The sequence below is a fragment of the Pollicipes pollicipes genome, unplaced genomic scaffold (assembly GCF_011947565.3).
Source record: "Pollicipes pollicipes isolate AB1234 unplaced genomic scaffold, Ppol_2.1 Scaffold_6138;HRSCAF=7277_pilon_pilon_pilon, whole genome shotgun sequence".
NCBI lineage: Eukaryota > Metazoa > Arthropoda > Thecostraca > Pollicipedomorpha > Pollicipedidae > Pollicipes > Pollicipes pollicipes.
In genome coordinates, this window is record NW_023596818.1 from 12,334,351 (window position 1) to 12,351,849 (window position 17,499).

The window sequence follows — 17,499 nt, forward strand, 5'->3', positions numbered from 1 at the left end:
TATTCGTGAATTATTCAACAAATATTGGACAGATTACAACCCTAGGACTAATTTAAAACGCATCAAAGAAGAGGTAGGAGACTGGGTCTCCTGTAAGCGAGCAGTCCGACGCGAAGAGATAGTGCTGTGCCGGCTGAGACTTGGGCATACTCGCTATACCCACGCATACATGATAGATAGAAACCTCCAACCTGAATGTGAACGATGTCAGTGTCCATTAACAGTGTATCACATTCTTCTTGAATGCCCCGTATATTTTCACGAAAGACGATCATTGGTAACACTATGTCAACGGTCCGGAACACAATTTTGTGTGAGGTCGCTGGTAGGAAATCAATTCCCGGACATCATTGATGGAGTGATGAAATATTTGCGACACTGCGACCTACTGAAACAATTGTGAAGTGCTGCCTTTGCGTGCGGGACAAGTGCAATTTTTGCTTTGCTGTCATTGATTGCTGCCATGCTGTTTATACTATATTGTAATTGTTTGAAATGAGTTGTTTATTCTATGTATAATTTAAGCTTGCGTGCATATCTGCGTACGATGTCTGACTGGATGCTTGAGAAATGTGATAAGCAAGGAAGTGGTATAGGAATTATGTGTAGCAAATATGTGTATATGTGTGATACGTGGGTGTGTGCGTAAGCAGAGGAGATAACATGAATGAGGTTTGAACGAGCATGGTGAAGACAGATGAATGTGCGTGCATGCGTTAGAGTACACGGCATGGCAGATATGTGAAATTTCCATCTGGTAAATGCTTTGTTAAACGACAATGTTGTGACTGCCGACTGACTGATGACTAACCTGCAACGTCTATCATGTGGGGAAGCTGCGGTTAAAAGAAAATGATAAAAAAGAGCCTGGCAAAAAAAAAACCGGACTTTTTGTTCTCTTGTTTTAGTTCACTAATCAGTTTATGTATCTGAACATTTAACACCGAGTTTTCTAGAAACTAACACCGTTTACTGCACCTCCTTGCTACACCACTATCCTGCACGAAAATTCCTGACCAGCGCGACACATTCCTTCTATCCTCTGTCGCGCTTAGTTACCACCTGTGCTACCAAACTTGCAAGACAACACTTCAACGATGGACGCCTGAGCCCAAGAGGCTATGCGCCCTTAACCAACAACAACAACAACATGCACCTTATTTTGTGGGTGCTTTGTGGACAATTGCTAGAAGCGAGGGTGCGTGGTGTTAAATGGGGTTTGTATTTGGTAACTATTTGAGCATTTACAAGGTTGACATGCAAATTTATTTTGAAGTCCTGTTCCAAGATTGCCATTGTCTCTTCATTGAGCCAAAATACCAATAATGTGGTATAATTTGTGGTGACATATGTACGCTCACCAATGTTTTATTAATGTACCGTGTTTCCAGGTGGCGGCTCATAATCCAGCACGATTTGCACACAGCTGATATCATATTGGTTTCTTAACTCTGAAGGAGGTTTGGCTGCTTTTAGAAGTTGACTGTAAATAACTCAGTTATGAGTCAACAATACTTCCCTGGCAATGAAGGAGCACTATGGATGGGAAATGTAAGTAGTGAGGTGGTGTAGGACAAGCAAAAATGGTGCATGCTGCAGGTCTGTAGTCATTAGCTCAGTGCAATGTTTATTTGCATTTCAGTTTATTCAAGGTGATGGTGCTAGGACAGCAGTAATGGCCTTATTCTTCATATAAAAATGGGGAAAATGGAGATCTAGATGGGTTGATATTTTGACACCAAGCCTTTATTAAGATGTTTTTTTCTTCAAGGAATAAGCCTACTACTATTGTATTTCTATGTGGACAATGTTCCTTTAAAATGCACTCAACAACTTATGTAACTTTGATGATGATGCTATATTGTGTCCAGTGTTGCAGTGCTAAGCAAGCAGTTCAAGTGTATAATTTTCATGATTATTGATCACACTGCATCTGTTAACATGGCTATATGTTTGTAAGTACAACATGGAATGTTGCATATTATATTTTGCACAACTGAAAGATCAAAGTTGAACTCTTTGTGATGACATTTGCTGCAGATTGCAGACTACATGGATGAAACCTTTGTCACAAATGCATTCCTGGCTATGGATGAGGAAGTTTCGCTGGTTAAAATAATCAAGAACAAGTTCACTGGCTTACCTGCTGGCTACTGCTTTGTTCACTTCAAAGATGAACAGACAGCAATGCGGGTTATGCACAAACTAAACTCCAAAATGATACCCAACAGTCAACCTGTAAGTACTGCCCCTACTTCTAATAATGTTATGTACGCACTAAACTCTGCCTGTTGATTTCTGACCTTTGATATTTACTTCAGTTTTTACTTGCACCAGCCATGCCTGAATAGGATATATCCTGTCTAAAACTGCTGACAGTAGAAAATAAATGGCTTTTTCATGTTTTGTTCTGTTTGAATGTACACCCAAGTGTATGCATGTACAAAGGCTAGTGATGGTTAAGAGCTTATCTGAAATGTGTGGCTAGGATTTGAATGCAAATTATAGGTGTGGAAGAATTGCACTTTCCTACTTGCATTGTTAGATGCATGGTCACTTAATGCCTCGCCATCCACTGATCTTTGTACAATTTGTGTGCTATCTCCTAAGTCTTTTGTCTAAAGTCTTAAGTCAAGGCCTTAAGTATATATCACAACTAACATTCCTTTCCACAAATCACCCTTGATCCTACCTCATAACAACAGACATCTCAGGATTTCCATCCAGACCATACCCACTCACACCCTGCTGTAACATGCCACATCCACTTGTGCTCTGTTCCAACATGTTACCTCTGCTTGCGATCTGTTCCAACATGTTGTGTCCCGTCACGCTTTGTTCCAACATGTCACGTGCACTTGCGTTATGTTCCAAAATGTCATGTCCACGCGATCTCTGCTTCAACACGTCACGTCCACTCGGGATATGTTCCAACATGTCACGCGTGGTCTTCGCAGCCGACACGTTTCTTGCTGAACCACTCGAACGCCAAGAAGACCCAGGATTCTGAGTTCTCGCTGTGGGTGGGAGACCTGGATCAAGCTGTTGACGACGAGATGCTGTACAAGGCGTTCGCCACCCGCTACAACTCGGTCAGGCTTGCCAAAGGTCAGCAGAGTCATCTATTGCCGTTGGTTGTGGGACAGTTAGATGTCACATTGCTCGGACAAATCGCCAGAAACTTAAACGTGTCTCGAGCTAGTTCATCAAATGCAAAAATAAGCAATTTCAACCAAGGGTCCCTGTCAGCATTTACAATCGTGCTGGATGCTGTAGGACTCGCGGTCATCAGCTGTCATTGTAGTCGGAGCGGACATTGACTGTAAGACAGCCAATGTGCAGGTGCATTTCATGGCTTTTAAATTAGGTTACGGCCGTGGTGTGAAGGAATCCCAACGTCACCGTTCGGTCCGCTTGGTCGGTCTTCAGAGACTGTTGCACTTAAGTGAGATTGCTTTCTGGCAGTGTTTGTCCTCATTCTAGATTCCGGTAAAATCCATCCGCACATGCAGCTCGCGCGCTCTAGCGGTGACCGACGAAACTAAAACTCTAGGTTTCTACACTTCAAAGATCTCAGTGGGACTGCGCACTCTGCCATTCGACGCGATCCTATGGAGACATCCGGGGCGCGTTGTAGAGGGCGGTCACCAAACCCTTTGAGGAAACATTACCTCAGTGGTAGGGAATGGAAAACTCAAAATGGAGGGTACCAGATATAGCCACAGACTAGCTGATGTGTTTTTTTTCGGCATGCGGCCACGCGCGGCCGGCTAAGTGAGGGCACAGGGTGAGGCGCCTGTTCTTACCTGACGTCTACCGCGTTTTAGAGCCTGTGTATTCAAATTTTTACCACTGACGTCAGTGGAATGCGCATGACCGTTTTTGGTATGAAATTCTCGTGGGCGTGCGGGGACGATTGTGGGTGCACACGTGTGGTCCACCTCTGTTTTGAAGCGATCACTGACAAGCTGCTCCACTCGGTCAATTCCTGCCCCTCCTCCGAAGATCCCGAGTCCTGGTAGCATGTCATCGTCTTCCCTGTCCTCAAATCTGGAGGTCCTGAAAATTCTTATAACTCCGGCCCGATCACCACCGTCCCTGTCATAGCGACGCTTGTGGAGCGTGCGGTCCATCAGTAGGTTCACAGTTACCTCTTCAAAACCATCCCCTTTCCTCCAACCAGCACGGTTTCAGACCACACCGTTCCACGCAAATCGCACTGGCATGTATATCCACATCCTGACTGCCAACGACCGTGGAGACATGTCACTGCTCTGCTCGCTTGATTTAAGGGAAGGTTTCGATGTGATAAACCACTCAAAAGTGTGCCTGCACAACATTGATGCTTCCTGGTTTTTCAACTTACCTCAAGAATCACCCTCAGGGTGTGAGAATATCCAACCGTTTCGGGGACAGCAAGCTCCACTAAGTTGCCTAGCAGCATTTGAGTTTTTCAGGGATCGACACGAGGCTCCCTACTCTACTGCAGCTTTGCGAATGACCTTAGCCTCTTCGCAGAGGGTGAAGTGGTGCAGTATGTGGACGACACCCAAATTCTAGTTGAGCGGCAAAAAAACGTCATTTTCAGAATGTCGTCACGCAGATGGAACACGTCTTGCTCTCTCCCGACGTTTTGTTTCGCACGCACAATCTGGAAGTAAATGTCGGGAAAACACAGTAAATATTGTTTGAAAGCCCATGAAATCTACGCAGCCTCCGAACTTCACTGCAAACCTTCGTGAGCACGAGCTATTTGCCCGTTCGGCGATGAAAAAATCAACGACTAGTATTTGGTCCGTCTGTGAGCTGGAATTCCCACATTTCTTTCTTCACTGGCCGCTGTTCTGGTACCCTCTCTGGTCTATCACATCTGAGGAACTACTTGCCCCCTAGTGTCGTCTCCACACTGGTGAGTGCCGTAGTCCTGTCACAGATCCGATGCAGCTTTTAGGTTTGTGGGAATGATCCTCAGAAAATATTTCTGGGATCCAAAAGGCAACTGTGTAGTAAAAGTAATACTTGGGCGCAAAAAAGATCGGTCAGCTTTCGGATTTGGTGGAGAAAATCGGCTGGCTCTTCGCGAACGGCTTCGTCAAAAACCGCACGTTTACGCTTCTCACAAGATACTTTCTACCTTCTTTACGAGGCTACTTTCTGGTGGTCCAGAAGCACTGACCCGCGAGTTGTGAGAGGCATCTCAAGCCCGAGATCGACGCACACGGCGGGATGAAGATTTGTTCGTCCCTACGTCATACGCTGAGATGGGAGGGAGACGCTTGTGTTGCCGAGCTGCCACCCAGTATAGCTCCCTTCCTGGTGACCTGATATGACTCCCTGATGCGGGGTTGGCCGTGCACTGAAGCGCCACCTACTACTCCGACGTCCGCCCTGACCACGGAATGGTCCGCGTCGTGTATCCTTGCGCAAACGTTTGTATCTGTGCGCATGTTTGTGGGCTGTGTGTGCTTGCATTTGTAGCCAGTGGCATCTTGTTTTAATGCTGTGGTGATGGGATGGAACAGCCACGAGTCCATCGTGTATAGTCCAAATAGACGTCTATGTCTATGTTTGTGTATTTGTTGACTCCGGGCGCTGAGGGGTGTTTGTGAAGGACCGGGCTCCCGCGGTCTTTGCTCACGTCACGTCAACCGTCCATTCTGGCAGTGGTTTTCGACAAGGTCACCGGTCTGAGTCGATGCTACGCCTTCGTGCGGTTCGGTGTGGAGGAGGACCACAAGGACGCGCTGACACACATGAACGGCTTCACGGGGCTGGGCAGCAAGCCCATCAGGGTCAGCCTGGCGGTGCCGAGGCGGCCCGCCGCTGCCACAAGGTCAGTCTATGACGCGAGGTCAGTAGGGAGGTCAGGCAAGGTGAGGTCATTGGTGAATCAGGTCAGGCATTGACCCGAAGTCAGTGGCGTTTAGGATAGCAGGTGATCTGGGTTTACTAGAGGTGCAATCCAGGTGGTGACCTTATCCCAGCAGTGGACGTGGTCAGCGTGCGAGGGGAAGTCAGTTATTGGTCTTAAAAAACAGTGGCATGAAGTCAGTTCAGATCATATATTTTTATGACCTCAGTCGCCAAAAGATCTGATCAAGATGACTGAGGTCAGTGGCTTGTAAGGCGCGGTTGATTCCAGTATGAAAAACGGTCACTCGGTGGTCTGAGCTCAGTAATGGGTCAGGTCAATGGGTGACCCAGGTCAGTGGCGTGTCAGGAAAGCTGATGATCGAAGGCGAAAATCAGTAACGTCTTGCCGCTGGGTCAGATAAACCCGTGACTGAGGTCATCGTTAGGTCAGGTCATTCGGCGACCCAATGTCAGCGGTGGGTCAGACAAGTCATTGTGACCTTGAGTTGAGTGGTGACCAGTCAGTCATCGTGGTCAGAAACAGCGGGCAATCAGGGCTGATGAAATACTGGTCGGAATTTGGTTTGCTCTGTCACCGCAGCCTTAAATGTCATGCACTATTGACAGGTCGTTATGGTCGTACCGTCCACTGACCCGACCGGCCATTGACCTCTGGTCATCACGTTGGGCATTGTCGTCGAGCGAATCTTTGGGCAATGCTCGTTGTCTCGCGACAGTCTCCAGGTCCAGATGGTGACCAGCGGCTGGGTCCTGATCAAGCCGGTGCCGTGTGGCTCGGCTGCGAGGCAGCAGTCAGTCACAGTCACACATTTCACTGAACTGATGAATTTTAACCGGAGAATTGTAGCCAGTCAACGTTCGCTACTGGAGTGCTGAAGCATAAAGGAACGCGGTTGTTGGGGTTTAAGATCGTCACGGTGGTTACTAAAAAGCGTTCCTGCAGTTTGCTTCTCCCACCAGAGTATGTAGGAGACTGCGTGTCACAAGGGAGGTGATCTCACTGCGGCAGCAGTGACGACATATTCGTTCACCTGACCATCGTTTTATCGAACCTGGGAACTCAGTGCCGTCTCGCGTGCTCGGTGTCGCCTGACTCCTCCGCGGTGTGGCGAGCTCCACGGTGCTCCACACCGTCGCCTGGTCGTGCTGTGTCTCACCGCCGTGCGCCGTGTCTGCCGCAGCACCAACACCGCGTACGCCGCGAGCGCCGCGACCCCCGACGCCTCTGCCAGAGACTACAGTGCCTACTACGAGCAGTATTGGAACAACTACCACGCGTGGCAGAACTACGGCAGCTACGACCCCAATGGTGAGCGCTGGTGGCCCGTGTGCACCGGACGGTTGGTGTGGGGATAGGGGGTTAGGGGCGTGGGAACTAGGAGACCAGGAGTGATCAGGTGTGATCGGTGATCAGATGTGACCAGGAGTGATCAGGTTTTATTGATCATATGTGTATGATGAGATCATGTCACATAATTGATCAATAAGTGTATCAGATTGATGACTGCGATTACCCATGGTGACTTCAAAACAACTTCCCTCATGTTGTACGCCCTCCCCCCCCCCCCCCCCCCTGGTATGTGGTGTTTGTTTCGCGCCTTACAAAGCGGCCATCTCCGTTCCTCCCCAGTGGCATACCACGCCTACAGCTACAACACGGAAGCGATCGCCGCGCCGGCCGTTGCCATGGCGACGGCCGGTGTCGTCGCGCATGCCGGTCCCCCGGCTCAGGCGGCGTCGGCCGCACCGGCCGGTGCGGCCGACGCCGCCGACACCGCCGACTCGGAGGCGGAAGACGAGGTCGTAGGTGGGTCACAAGGCGCGGGGTCGTGCTGGGGAAGGGGCAATCGGTTGAGGTAGGGTGTGGGATCCTCGGCATGCAAGCGATGGTGTGTGGCAACAGGTGTGTAGCAACATACATGGAAATTGGGTCCCGAAGAAGCTTCCTCGAACATTTTTTTTGCCAGAAAACGGCAAAATTGCCATTGAAGGAGTAAGATTTAGCGGTTAGGAACGCTCAGCATCCTTCTCCGAATGGATGCTGAAATAATTGTTTTTTGATAGATTACCATGAGTGCAGGTGTGTGACTGCTGATCTTGGCGGATGAGATCCTGAAATGGACTCTTGCTTTTCGAATGTTGTAGTGTATTGGGTCGGTAATTGAGCTACGCTAGTGCGTATCAAACACTATGATCGTCTTGGATAGCTCAGTGGTAAGTCGACTGGCTGTACTGTCAGGGTAACAAGCCAGTCAGCTCTGTTCATGTGGGTTCTACCAGCCAACTGCGACCGGCCCCGTGTTTACAGAGCATGACGTTCCCGTGGACGTGGACTCGGAGAACAAGAAGTTCGTGACGAGGAACGAGGAGTTCTGGGACGCTCTGGAAGCCTCGCGGTGGCTCCAGCCGGACACCCTCAATCCGGAACTGAGCCTGGTCATCAAGACGTGACGCCCTCTTAAAACTGGCTGTGACCCTGAGCGCGGGCCGGGATGAATATTGTCGCTGATGCTGTGTTGCGAAGATTGCTGTTTCATACGCATTTATGAGTGGATGGTTGCGTAATGTGTGTTTTATCGCTCCCCCGGCCTGGCAGGGTTTGAGAAGCTCTGAAGCAAATGATTGCGATTGTGAAACTCCCCACATCTTCAATGTGTGATTTGGAGGATGACACGTTGTGATGGTTCATGTTGGTTCATGTTGAGCATCGAATGCTTCCTTTCCTGGTCTTGAGCTGCAGCGTCAGGGATTCTCGAGGATCCCTCCTGATGTAATGACTGTATGTAGGTGCGCTGTAGCTAACTCTCCCACGTGCGCTGTAATGTGTTGATCCGTCCAGTATCTGGGATATTGCGTTAGCGGTCCAGATGTGAGCGCAGCACGAACAAAGCTCTGTGAACTGCGAGATGCCAAGTTGAGAGCCATACACTTTGAACTACACTGTGCTTTATCTCAAGGGCTGCCGAAGTGCCGCCGTCGGCATGGTCCGAGGCAGAACTGGATGTGCAGTGCGGCAACGCTGTGCAAGGACCAGAACGCGCATGTTATGTTGCTTGGCATTGCTGACACGGAAAGGCAGTTTGACGCTGACTTATGACTTGCGTGGGCGACCGTACCTTAGCATATACGGTGAAGAAAACTGCCTACCCGCGCTGCCCGATCTGATTAGAAAAATTTGAGCAGGAATGATTTAATTCGGTGAAATATGGGCGCACCGCCTCAGAGGAAGCGGTGCGCTCAGGGCGCGCGCGTCGAGCTCTGTCCCTGAAATGGAAACTAGGCCATCTTGGCTTAAAACTTCCCACAAACCACTTAAAATGAATGCTTAAGTCATGACCGTAGAAGCGTGGTCGGAGATGTCTAGGGGACGTGTACTACCGGTCAGAGGTATCCATTACGTCGCGTGTGCGTCATATCCATTTAGGTAAATTGCGTCTGCGGTTGTGAGGAGCGCCGGAGGTTGTCTGAGGATTTGGGACGAGAGCAAATTCAGAGCATCCCCCAAGGATATATTGGCAGCGTCCAGCAGGGTGCACACATTTTCAAGAACCCTTACTTTCCGTGCACCGCCGAGAGGTTTGTGCCGAATTCTCCGGAGTGTAAAGGACGAAACCTTCCCCCATTTACGACAAGATGGTTCTCACGCCACCACCTTAGAATGGGTAATTTAGATCATGCAACCTGAAGTCTTCGGACTGCGTAATTCAGCGACGCATCTAAGGTGGGAACGTTGCGTCCAGTCCTGGAGGCTCCTGGAGGTGGCGATGGCCGTTTGAGGCAGAAAATCGCAATATTTTTGGTAGGGCCCTACGAATTAAAAGGGTCAAGATCACGCCCAAAGCCGTTAAATAGTGTCGCGGGCCTGAAACGTCCCCGAATAACAAGGTCCTAGACGTAGAGAGGGCTCCTTTGGCTGGAAAGTGCAGTCCGCTGGTATAACATTACACCCGTATAATCCGCTACCACCCTCGTGGACCAACTCATGACTATGACGTCTTTTGTCCCTGTGTTTTTCTTTGGTTGAATAAGTGAAAATGAAACTAAATGCACCAGCTTTATGCAAGCAATTATCAAACAGACCAATGCCTCATCGACACGGATTGGTAGTCCGTGAGGAGCGTTCGTATCTGACATCGTCCTTGCATCACTTTACAGAACCAAAACTTTTTCAAAAATGACGCATCAGTGTCAAGTGTAAGCTCGTTTTTCAAGGCGGCAACCCAGCGCAATGCCCTATGCGGTATATAGGGGTTTGGGTTGGGGGTTGTCGAGAGCGGGGAGGATAGTTAAGTAGTCCAAAGACTTTGCAGTCCAGAGGTACGCTTAAGGTTGCCGATTTTAAATGTTACCGTGTATGTACCCTTCCCATGTGTCGAGCAGTACTGTGGCAAGCGTCTCGCAAGGTGCTCATGGCGGTTGCCGGTGACTGAGAATCACATCGATATTGTGGTATTATGTTCGATATAACTTAACAGATCGCTGGAGAGTGAACACCAATATTTTCACACTTCTGTTGTTATTGGTAAACAAAGTTATTGACACTTCTGCTGGACAGTGTTAGTGTCATATGATGTCCAAGGCATCAATCACTTAACAAAAGTGGCAGCCCAATCATTTACCTGTCATTGGCATATGCATCAGTATTCAGTGGGCAGTCACTGAGAAATAATGTAAAGATGCAGTCAAAGCATCAATGTATGCATGCATCTTGTGTGTATTTTTGTTACTATCTTATTACTGCAGCTAATTATTGCTACACATGTTCTTACTCTTCCAGGCATGTGGGTAATGCAATGGCATCTGCTGCCCCCCTGCCACTAGATTTAGAATTTTTGTTTATTACAGTGATGCAATCCAAGCCTATAAGTTGCTTCTGTGTCTTGAGCTTCCAAAATAATCAACCATTGGTGAATTAAAATCACCTTTCCCATTCTGAAATTGTGTAGAGATTGTAATAAGCATAGCCACCAGGGTCATTTCATAGGTTACTACAGTATTGGTATGAAGAAGATGTGGTAAATTCATCTCATTTCAACAGTGGGCTTAGCCAGCCCATGTTGTTCATCTTAGCCAGCTACCTGCTGTTGTATAGCTTGTTGGTTTTCAAATCCGCACCACTCCAAAAATGGTGCTTAAAAATGGAATGCCTTTCCAGTTGGACTGAATAGATTTCTTGGTGATATCCTTAATAGTGTGGTGTCTGGCATCTAAGTGGTGGGGTGTCAGGTGTTTGGGTTCATGTACATAATAAATTGTCTGTATAGTAAACATAGATAGCTGGTTGTGTTATAGGGCTGTTAGGAAGAAGCTCCTCAGGGCATTTCATGAATGCTGCAGCCAACTGTGGGGCCACTCACTTGTCTGCTGACTGGATTGCTTTGTCAGTTGGGATGTTTCCATTGAAAGTGTTGACATGGATGTCAAAGATATTTGTCCCCTGTGATAGCATTCAGGGATGCACTGAGCACAAATGCTCAAGATATGTGTATGTTTGAGTACCTCTGTGGGAGGCTGCTGGATTCTATTTCCATCAGCTTCATCCAAACTTTGAAATTCAGTATTTTCACTACCATAGTGCCTTGACAGGAATGAATCTGAACCACTTTATTGGATATATGTGCACTTACTTCACAGGTATATGGACATTGGAGACTGTTTGAGAGATGGCATTTCATCCACATTGATGCACTCCATGTGTCAACTCATAGCATGAGTGCTGAGTCTTCCATGGACTGGGGGCAATGTCTCATTTTTGTTATGTCTGTGACATGTATGCTTTTGTTTCTACAAGCCATGTGATATCCTGCATCTTTCAGGTGGCAGAGGACATTAATCATTCAAAATCAGAGAGTCTTTAGCAACCTGAAAGGTTGTAGTCATTGCAAGCAGGATCTCCAGAAAGCAAGATGAATTACATGGCTAGCAGGGAGGGCTCCCTGTGGATGGGCAGTGTAAGTAAGGCATCTGTAGGCAGTCATTTGATCACTGGGATAGTTCATGGTTATGTGGATGGGGACAAGCTTGTTACAGTTTTTGAGTGGTTGTTAATATGCTTTCTAGATCTAATTTGTGCAAAAAATATGCACATTAATGCTGTTGCTCATAGAGTTACCCTAGTCAGTTTTAACATAATGTTTACCATTGGTCATCATCATGGAACACTCACCATGCATGGCAGTCAGCGATTGATCTTTGTTGTATGTTGTTCCACAGATGGAAAATTATATGGATGAAGCATTTGTCAAGAGTGCATTTCTGGCTGTGGGCGAGGAAGTGTTAAACGTAAAACGCGTCAAGAACAAGATGGATGGCCTCCCTGCTGCCTACTGTTTTGTTCAATTCAAAGACGACCAAACAGCTACGCGGGTTATGCACCAACTCGGTGGCAAAGTGATACCGAACACCAAGCCGGTTAGTAGCCCCACGAGTCGACACACTGGCTGGGCCTTATGCTTAGGGACATTTTTTCGACTAGTGACGCCAGCGTGCTCATCAGTGAGGCTGCCAACCAGTGGTTTCTGCCCGTTTTTTCGGTGCGTTTTTTTTTGTCCTTGATGTGGCGTCTTCTGCTGCCATAGTTTGTGATGGCTGCGGACCGAACTAGTTGTATTTTCTGGGGCCCGGTCCAATCACCCGTCTCCGATTCCTGCTGCCATGACCGAACAATGCAGCAGTCCAGATGTGGTAACATCCATTGAAACGGCCCCGATCTCGACATATGGTCATCGTTGGACGCTCGTTGTGGTAGCTCTCCCACGCTGACCGCCTTTAGTTGTCTCCATTGGCTCCCGTCACCACGCCGTAACGAGCATTCCGATCCACTTTACTGAGCTTTTGTACGAGCCTCTGGGTCGTCAGGTTCTTCAGCTGATTCTGTTCCACTTCCTTCCCTGTACGACTCTCCACGTTGCCCGCACATACATCCAGGCACAGAAACTCGCCGTCCTGTCATGTTCAGTCCTTGCGGATGACGTAATATGGGCCCACCGTGCTGTTACGCAACCCGAAAACCGCATTCTCCGCGCGTGATTTTTCTGTACGACTCTGGTGTCCGCAGCCTGTGCGGTTCTTCCTGAACCACTCCAACGCCAACAAACAGGCGGGCGAACACTCAGTGTTTGTGGGTGACTTGGACGCCAGCGTCGATGACGAGATGCTGTACAAGGCGTTCGCCAGCCGCTACAGCTCGGTCAGACTCGCCAAAGGTCAGTGTGCCGGTCAGGGCGGGCGGCATCCGAGCAGTTCCCGCTAGCCGGTTGGCGCGATTCGAGGCTGCTGGCAGAAACTGCTTGTGACATGATCTGGCAGAAACTGGCGAGACCTCGGCAGGGGTAGGCTGTGAGACAACTAGTGTAGGGAAATGACAAGTATAATAGATAGGTTGTCGTAACGTGAATGCATCATAAGCATGCTGTAGTGATGGCTGGATGATGTAGTGGTGGCATGACTGGATGATATAATGATGCATCAAAGATCGAAGGGGCGCTGTGCCACCTTGCCTGCGAGCCGTCCTGCCAGCCATCCCCTGCTGCGCGCGCGGCTCTGTCACGTGCCGTCATGAGTGCAGCGTTGGCCCAGCCAGCGTTGTGCTGTCGCGCCCCACTCTGCGCCACTCCAGCACGTGACCGCCGCCCGGTGCCGGCCGCGGCACCGCTCGTGACCGCCCCCCCCCCCCCCCCTGCGCTGGCAGTGGTGCGCGAGAAGGAGACGGGAGCCAGTCGCGGCTACGCCTTCGTGCGTTTTGCCGCCCAGGCGGACTACAAGGACGCGCTGGGACACATGAATGGATTCACGGGACTGGGCAGCAAGCCGATACGGGTCAGCCAGGCCGTACCGAAGCAGCACACTGCCAGGTCAGTCGATGGCCACCAGGCCCGCTGCCGGTCCGGGGCCAGTAGCGGATCGGGTCAGGCGGTGACCCGGGGTCAGTGGTAGATCGGGTCAGGCGGTGATCCGGGGTTAGTGGTGGATCGGGCCAGGCGGTGATCCGGGGTTATTGGTGGATTGGGTCAGGCGGTGATCCGGGGTCAGTGGTGGATCGGGTCAGGCGGTGATCCGGGGTCCGTGGCAGGTCGGATCAGGCGGTGACTGGGGGTTAGTGGCAGATCGACAGGTGGGAACCACCTGTTGCAGTGTGTTACCATCCGTCACGGTGTTACCACCCGTCACGGTGTGTTACCACCCGTCGCAGTGCGTTAGCATCCATCGCGGTGTGATACCACCCGTCACGGTGTGTTACCACCCGTCGCAGTGCGTTAGCATCCATCGCGGTGTGATACCACCCGTCGCGGTGTGTCACCACCTGTCGCTGTGGTTCTGTCGCAGCGCCAACTCCGAGGGGGGCGCGGACAATTCGGCCTCCGCCGCCGCAGACGACTACACGGCGTACTACGAGCAGTACTGGCAAAACTACAACGCCTGGCAGAACTACGCGAGCTATGACCCCAACGGAGCCAATGGTGCGTGCACGGTCGGGGCTGGTGGGGCTGAATGGGTGACGCGTTTAATGAGTACGGGACTGGTTTTCAGTTTGTTTGCCAGAACATAGCCGCGTGAAGTCTACATCACAGAGAAACAAAGTTCAGTCCGCTGAATTCTTCTGGCATGTTCGTGGTCGCGTTTTTGCTGAAGTAGCTCAAGGTGTGCGATGCGTATGACCCAGAAGTAATTGCAGCAGGCATCGTATTTCACCCCTGGACATGTCCGTCCTCATATCCGTCCTCTAGTGCCCCATTGTTGGCTATTTAGGTAGATGGTAGGTAGGTAGATGACAGCCAGTGGAAAATTCTCGTATTTGTTGTCACATTTTCGTTTATTTTGCATCCATTGTAACATGCTATCGTTTTATTCTGTGAAAGAAATTCGTTCTCTGTATTCTGAGTGCTTAAGCCGCGCCGTAACTATTACTGTGATGCTGATTGTTGTTATTGTTACTGTTTGGCGATTAAATTCTACGTAAAGAGCGTCTGGGGCTGGTCATGATACGTTTCTTGCGTTATATCATCCCAAAGGTGTATGCACGTCATGGTGACCTTTCGTAGTTGCCAGCTGTTCGTAGCGCCATCCGATTAAATAGGTTATAAATGATGCCTTCCTCCACGCCTGGAGCGGCCCAACGAACCTTGGCCACTCCGTTGCCCCCTTTGTGCTCGTCATTCATGTACTTTCCAACGAGTAAGCGGAACTTTACAGTATGGCCCTGCCTTCGCGCTCGCTCGGTGACCTCCCGTGTGAGAGTGTTCGTCTGTCTTTCTCAGCGGCGTACCAGGCGTACGGTTACGCCACCCAGGCGGCGTCGAACGCGCACGCACCAGCCGCCGTCGGCTACCCTCCAGCCGTCGGGTATCCGCCCGCCGGCGCACCCGCAGCCGCCGGCTACCCCCCGCCGGCCAGCTTTCCCGCCGCGGCCGGCTACCCGCAGCCGGCCGCCGTTCCCGGCGCGGCTCCCGCAGCCGCCGGCTACCGTCCGACGGCTGGAATTCCCGCACACACGGCCGTGCCGCCGCCCACGGGCACCCCGGCGGCCGGCGGCCTGCCCCCGCATACTGCCCTGCCGCCGCCGAGCGGCGTCCGGCCCCCCGCCGGCCTGCCTCCTCACACGGCCCTGCCGCCGCCGGTGGCCGCCAAGCCCTCCGCCATCGCCGCTGTCCCTGCCGCCGCCGCAGCCGCCGCTGCCGCCGCGCCGGCCGGTGGCTCGGCGGCAGCCAGGGCGGCCGGGAGCGGCAGTGCGGAGGTCGACGACGACAAGGTGCTCGTAGGTGCGTCGCGGTCGCCGCTGGCGACACCGCCGCGCTGACGAACGATGTCAATGGTGGGCGTCGCAGTTCACCTTCGCCATCGCGACGGCCTGATGGGAACACGCAGTATCGGCTCCGAAGCCCGGTGACGACCCCGGCGCGGGTGCACGGCGACATGCGCTGTTCATGTGTGATGCGGCACTGCGCCTTCGCTCGCGCGGGTGACAGGTCCAAGACATGTGGGCACACTTGTCTGGGCGTATTTTGGGTGCGATTGCTGACCGACTATGTTTCATAACCAAGCGTGGCGTAGCAATGGATGGGTGAACTTGTGAGTTGTCTGCTGTTTGTTTGCTTTTTTATTCTTCGAAGCCACTGAACCCACTTTGCCGACTGCTGGAGTCCTCTCACATCTCGTTGCAAGTGCCTGGATGCCTTGCCTTACGTTCGATATCCTGGCTGACTCACACCTCTGATTCTCAGAGCACGACGTGCCGCTGGACGCGGACCGGGAGGACTGCGAGCTTCTGAGGCGCACCGAGGAGTTCTGGGACGCGCTCGACGCCTCGCGCTGGCTGCCGCCGGACACCCTCAACCCCGAACTCAGCTTGGTCATGCAGACGTGATGCGCTGGGGAGGAGGACGGCGCTGTGGGGGAGGGGAGGGGCGTAGGGATCGCTGCTGTTTGTGTTACGTCGTGTGTATGCGTTGATTAGCGCAGACTGTGTTTATTTTGTAGTTAATTAGCATGTGTTGGGGTTCGTTTCACCAGTGTTTTTCATCAGCGCGCCATCAGTCGTGAGTGCAGAACAACGTAATACATGGCAATGTCGAGTGCAGCGTGTTTCCAAGTCATGGCTCGCAGTTAATGCGTTTAGCATCCTCAAACGCTACCTCAGGGGAAAATGGTGTTTCGTGTGGCGTTTATCTTACCTTGCGATGGCATGGTGCGTGCGGGGCCTGCGTTCAGGTTCGCTCCTTAGGACCGGGCATTCACTTTGTCACTAAATCCACGGCACTATCATGCGCGAATGTAAAATAAACCCAATGTGTACATGAGCAATTTGAGTTCCGGCACAGCAAACAACACCCAGTATTTACGTAAAAATCGCTCGCCATCGCGATCCGGAGCTCGATAACAATGCTGCCATGGTGCCGAGGGTCGCCCTGGCTTTGGCAGGCGGGGGGCCAATAGAGATTCAAATCTATGAAGCAGAATAAAAATAAGATGCCGCTGAGCTAAGATTGCACTAACGACGTGAGCTAAGTTAAGCTGGAGTGGCGTTGGCCGGCATGGCCTCTAGGTTTGCGCCTCTCGCTCGAACACGCCTTTTGATTACATTGGTTCGTGGATGCTAGCCTGATGGGCTTGGTCGCCTTCGAGAAACCAACAATGTGATGCTTCGGGCAAAGTCATAGTCTGCGCCAGGTAAACCACTCATGTGGCAGTGCCAAGCTTGGTATCATCGGCACATGCCATGGTTAGAGTGGTGGCAGCTCTCCCTGGTGCTCTCCCACGCAGGAAGCGGCACGACTGGTGCTGCATTGGGGGCGTGATCCGGCAGCAGCTGGCCGTGCTTGTGACCTAGCGTTAGCACAGGAGCTGGTGTTACGGCGCGGTAGATGGTGCAGAAGTGCTCCAGTCCGTGACGAAGCACTGGGCAGTGCGGCAGGCAGCTGGGAGCCGGAGCCAGCTTAACATTAGTTTATGTACGTTTCGCCTGCTTGTCGCATTGCGTCGCAATTTGATGACTGCGTCTCTTGAATATCCGTGGTAATGAGCCCGTATATTGAATGTCCGTGGACCGAGCGGACTGGGAGCCCGTATCCAGCGAAGCATGTGGACGGTGCCGCTATGCTCGTGTCGCACAATCGCAGTATCCTTTGG

General features: G+C 51.1%; 2 protein-coding genes and 1 long non-coding RNA gene across 3 annotated transcripts; all 3 read left to right on the plus strand.

Moving 5' to 3' along the window:
• Window positions 1–1,182: 1,182 nt before the first annotated feature.
• LOC119105868 (tRNA selenocysteine 1-associated protein 1) lies at window positions 1,183–8,819 on the plus strand. Its single transcript, XM_037229422.1, has 8 exons — window positions 1,183–1,228; window positions 1,392–1,551; window positions 2,041–2,238; window positions 2,958–3,108; window positions 5,665–5,833; window positions 7,056–7,183; window positions 7,505–7,681; window positions 8,183–8,819. Exons 2-8 carry the CDS (start codon window positions 1,543–1,545, stop codon window positions 8,323–8,325), a joined length of 975 nt encoding a protein of 324 aa, XP_037085317.1. The 5' UTR covers window positions 1,183–1,228; window positions 1,392–1,542; the 3' UTR covers window positions 8,326–8,819.
• Window positions 8,820–11,780: 2,961 nt separating this feature from the next.
• LOC119105311 (tRNA selenocysteine 1-associated protein 1) lies at window positions 11,781–14,932 on the plus strand. The gene is made up of 5 exons (XM_037228778.1): window positions 11,781–11,825; window positions 12,932–13,079; window positions 13,565–13,727; window positions 14,200–14,333; window positions 14,916–14,932. Exons 1-5 carry the CDS (start codon window positions 11,781–11,783, stop codon window positions 14,930–14,932), a joined length of 507 nt encoding a protein of 168 aa, XP_037084673.1.
• A 612-nt stretch (window positions 14,933–15,544) lies between these two features.
• Window positions 15,545–16,665, plus strand: LOC119106405 (uncharacterized). Its single transcript, XR_005095130.1, has 2 exons — window positions 15,545–15,632; window positions 16,095–16,665. It is a non-coding gene; the product is annotated as an uncharacterized LOC119106405 (long non-coding RNA).
• The last annotated feature ends 834 nt before the right edge of the window (window positions 16,666–17,499 follow it).

Bases quoted from the DNA above. Each gene is read 5' to 3' on its own strand.
- LOC119105311 (XM_037228778.1), top strand. From the start codon at position 11,781: ATGAATTACATGGCTAGCAGGGAGGGCTCCCTGTGGATGGGCAGT. The intron at 13,080-13,564 runs GTCAGTGTGCCG...CTGCGCTGGCAG, and splicing joins CTCGGTCAGACTCGCCAAAG to TGGTGCGCGAGAAGGAGACG. The intron at 13,728-14,199 runs GTCAGTCGATGG...GTTCTGTCGCAG, and splicing joins CCGAAGCAGCACACTGCCAG to CGCCAACTCCGAGGGGGGCG.
- LOC119105868 (XM_037229422.1), top strand. The intron at 2,239-2,957 runs GTAAGTACTGCC...TGGTCTTCGCAG, and splicing joins TGATACCCAACAGTCAACCT to CCGACACGTTTCTTGCTGAA. The intron at 7,184-7,504 runs GTGAGCGCTGGT...GTTCCTCCCCAG, and splicing joins CGGCAGCTACGACCCCAATG to TGGCATACCACGCCTACAGC.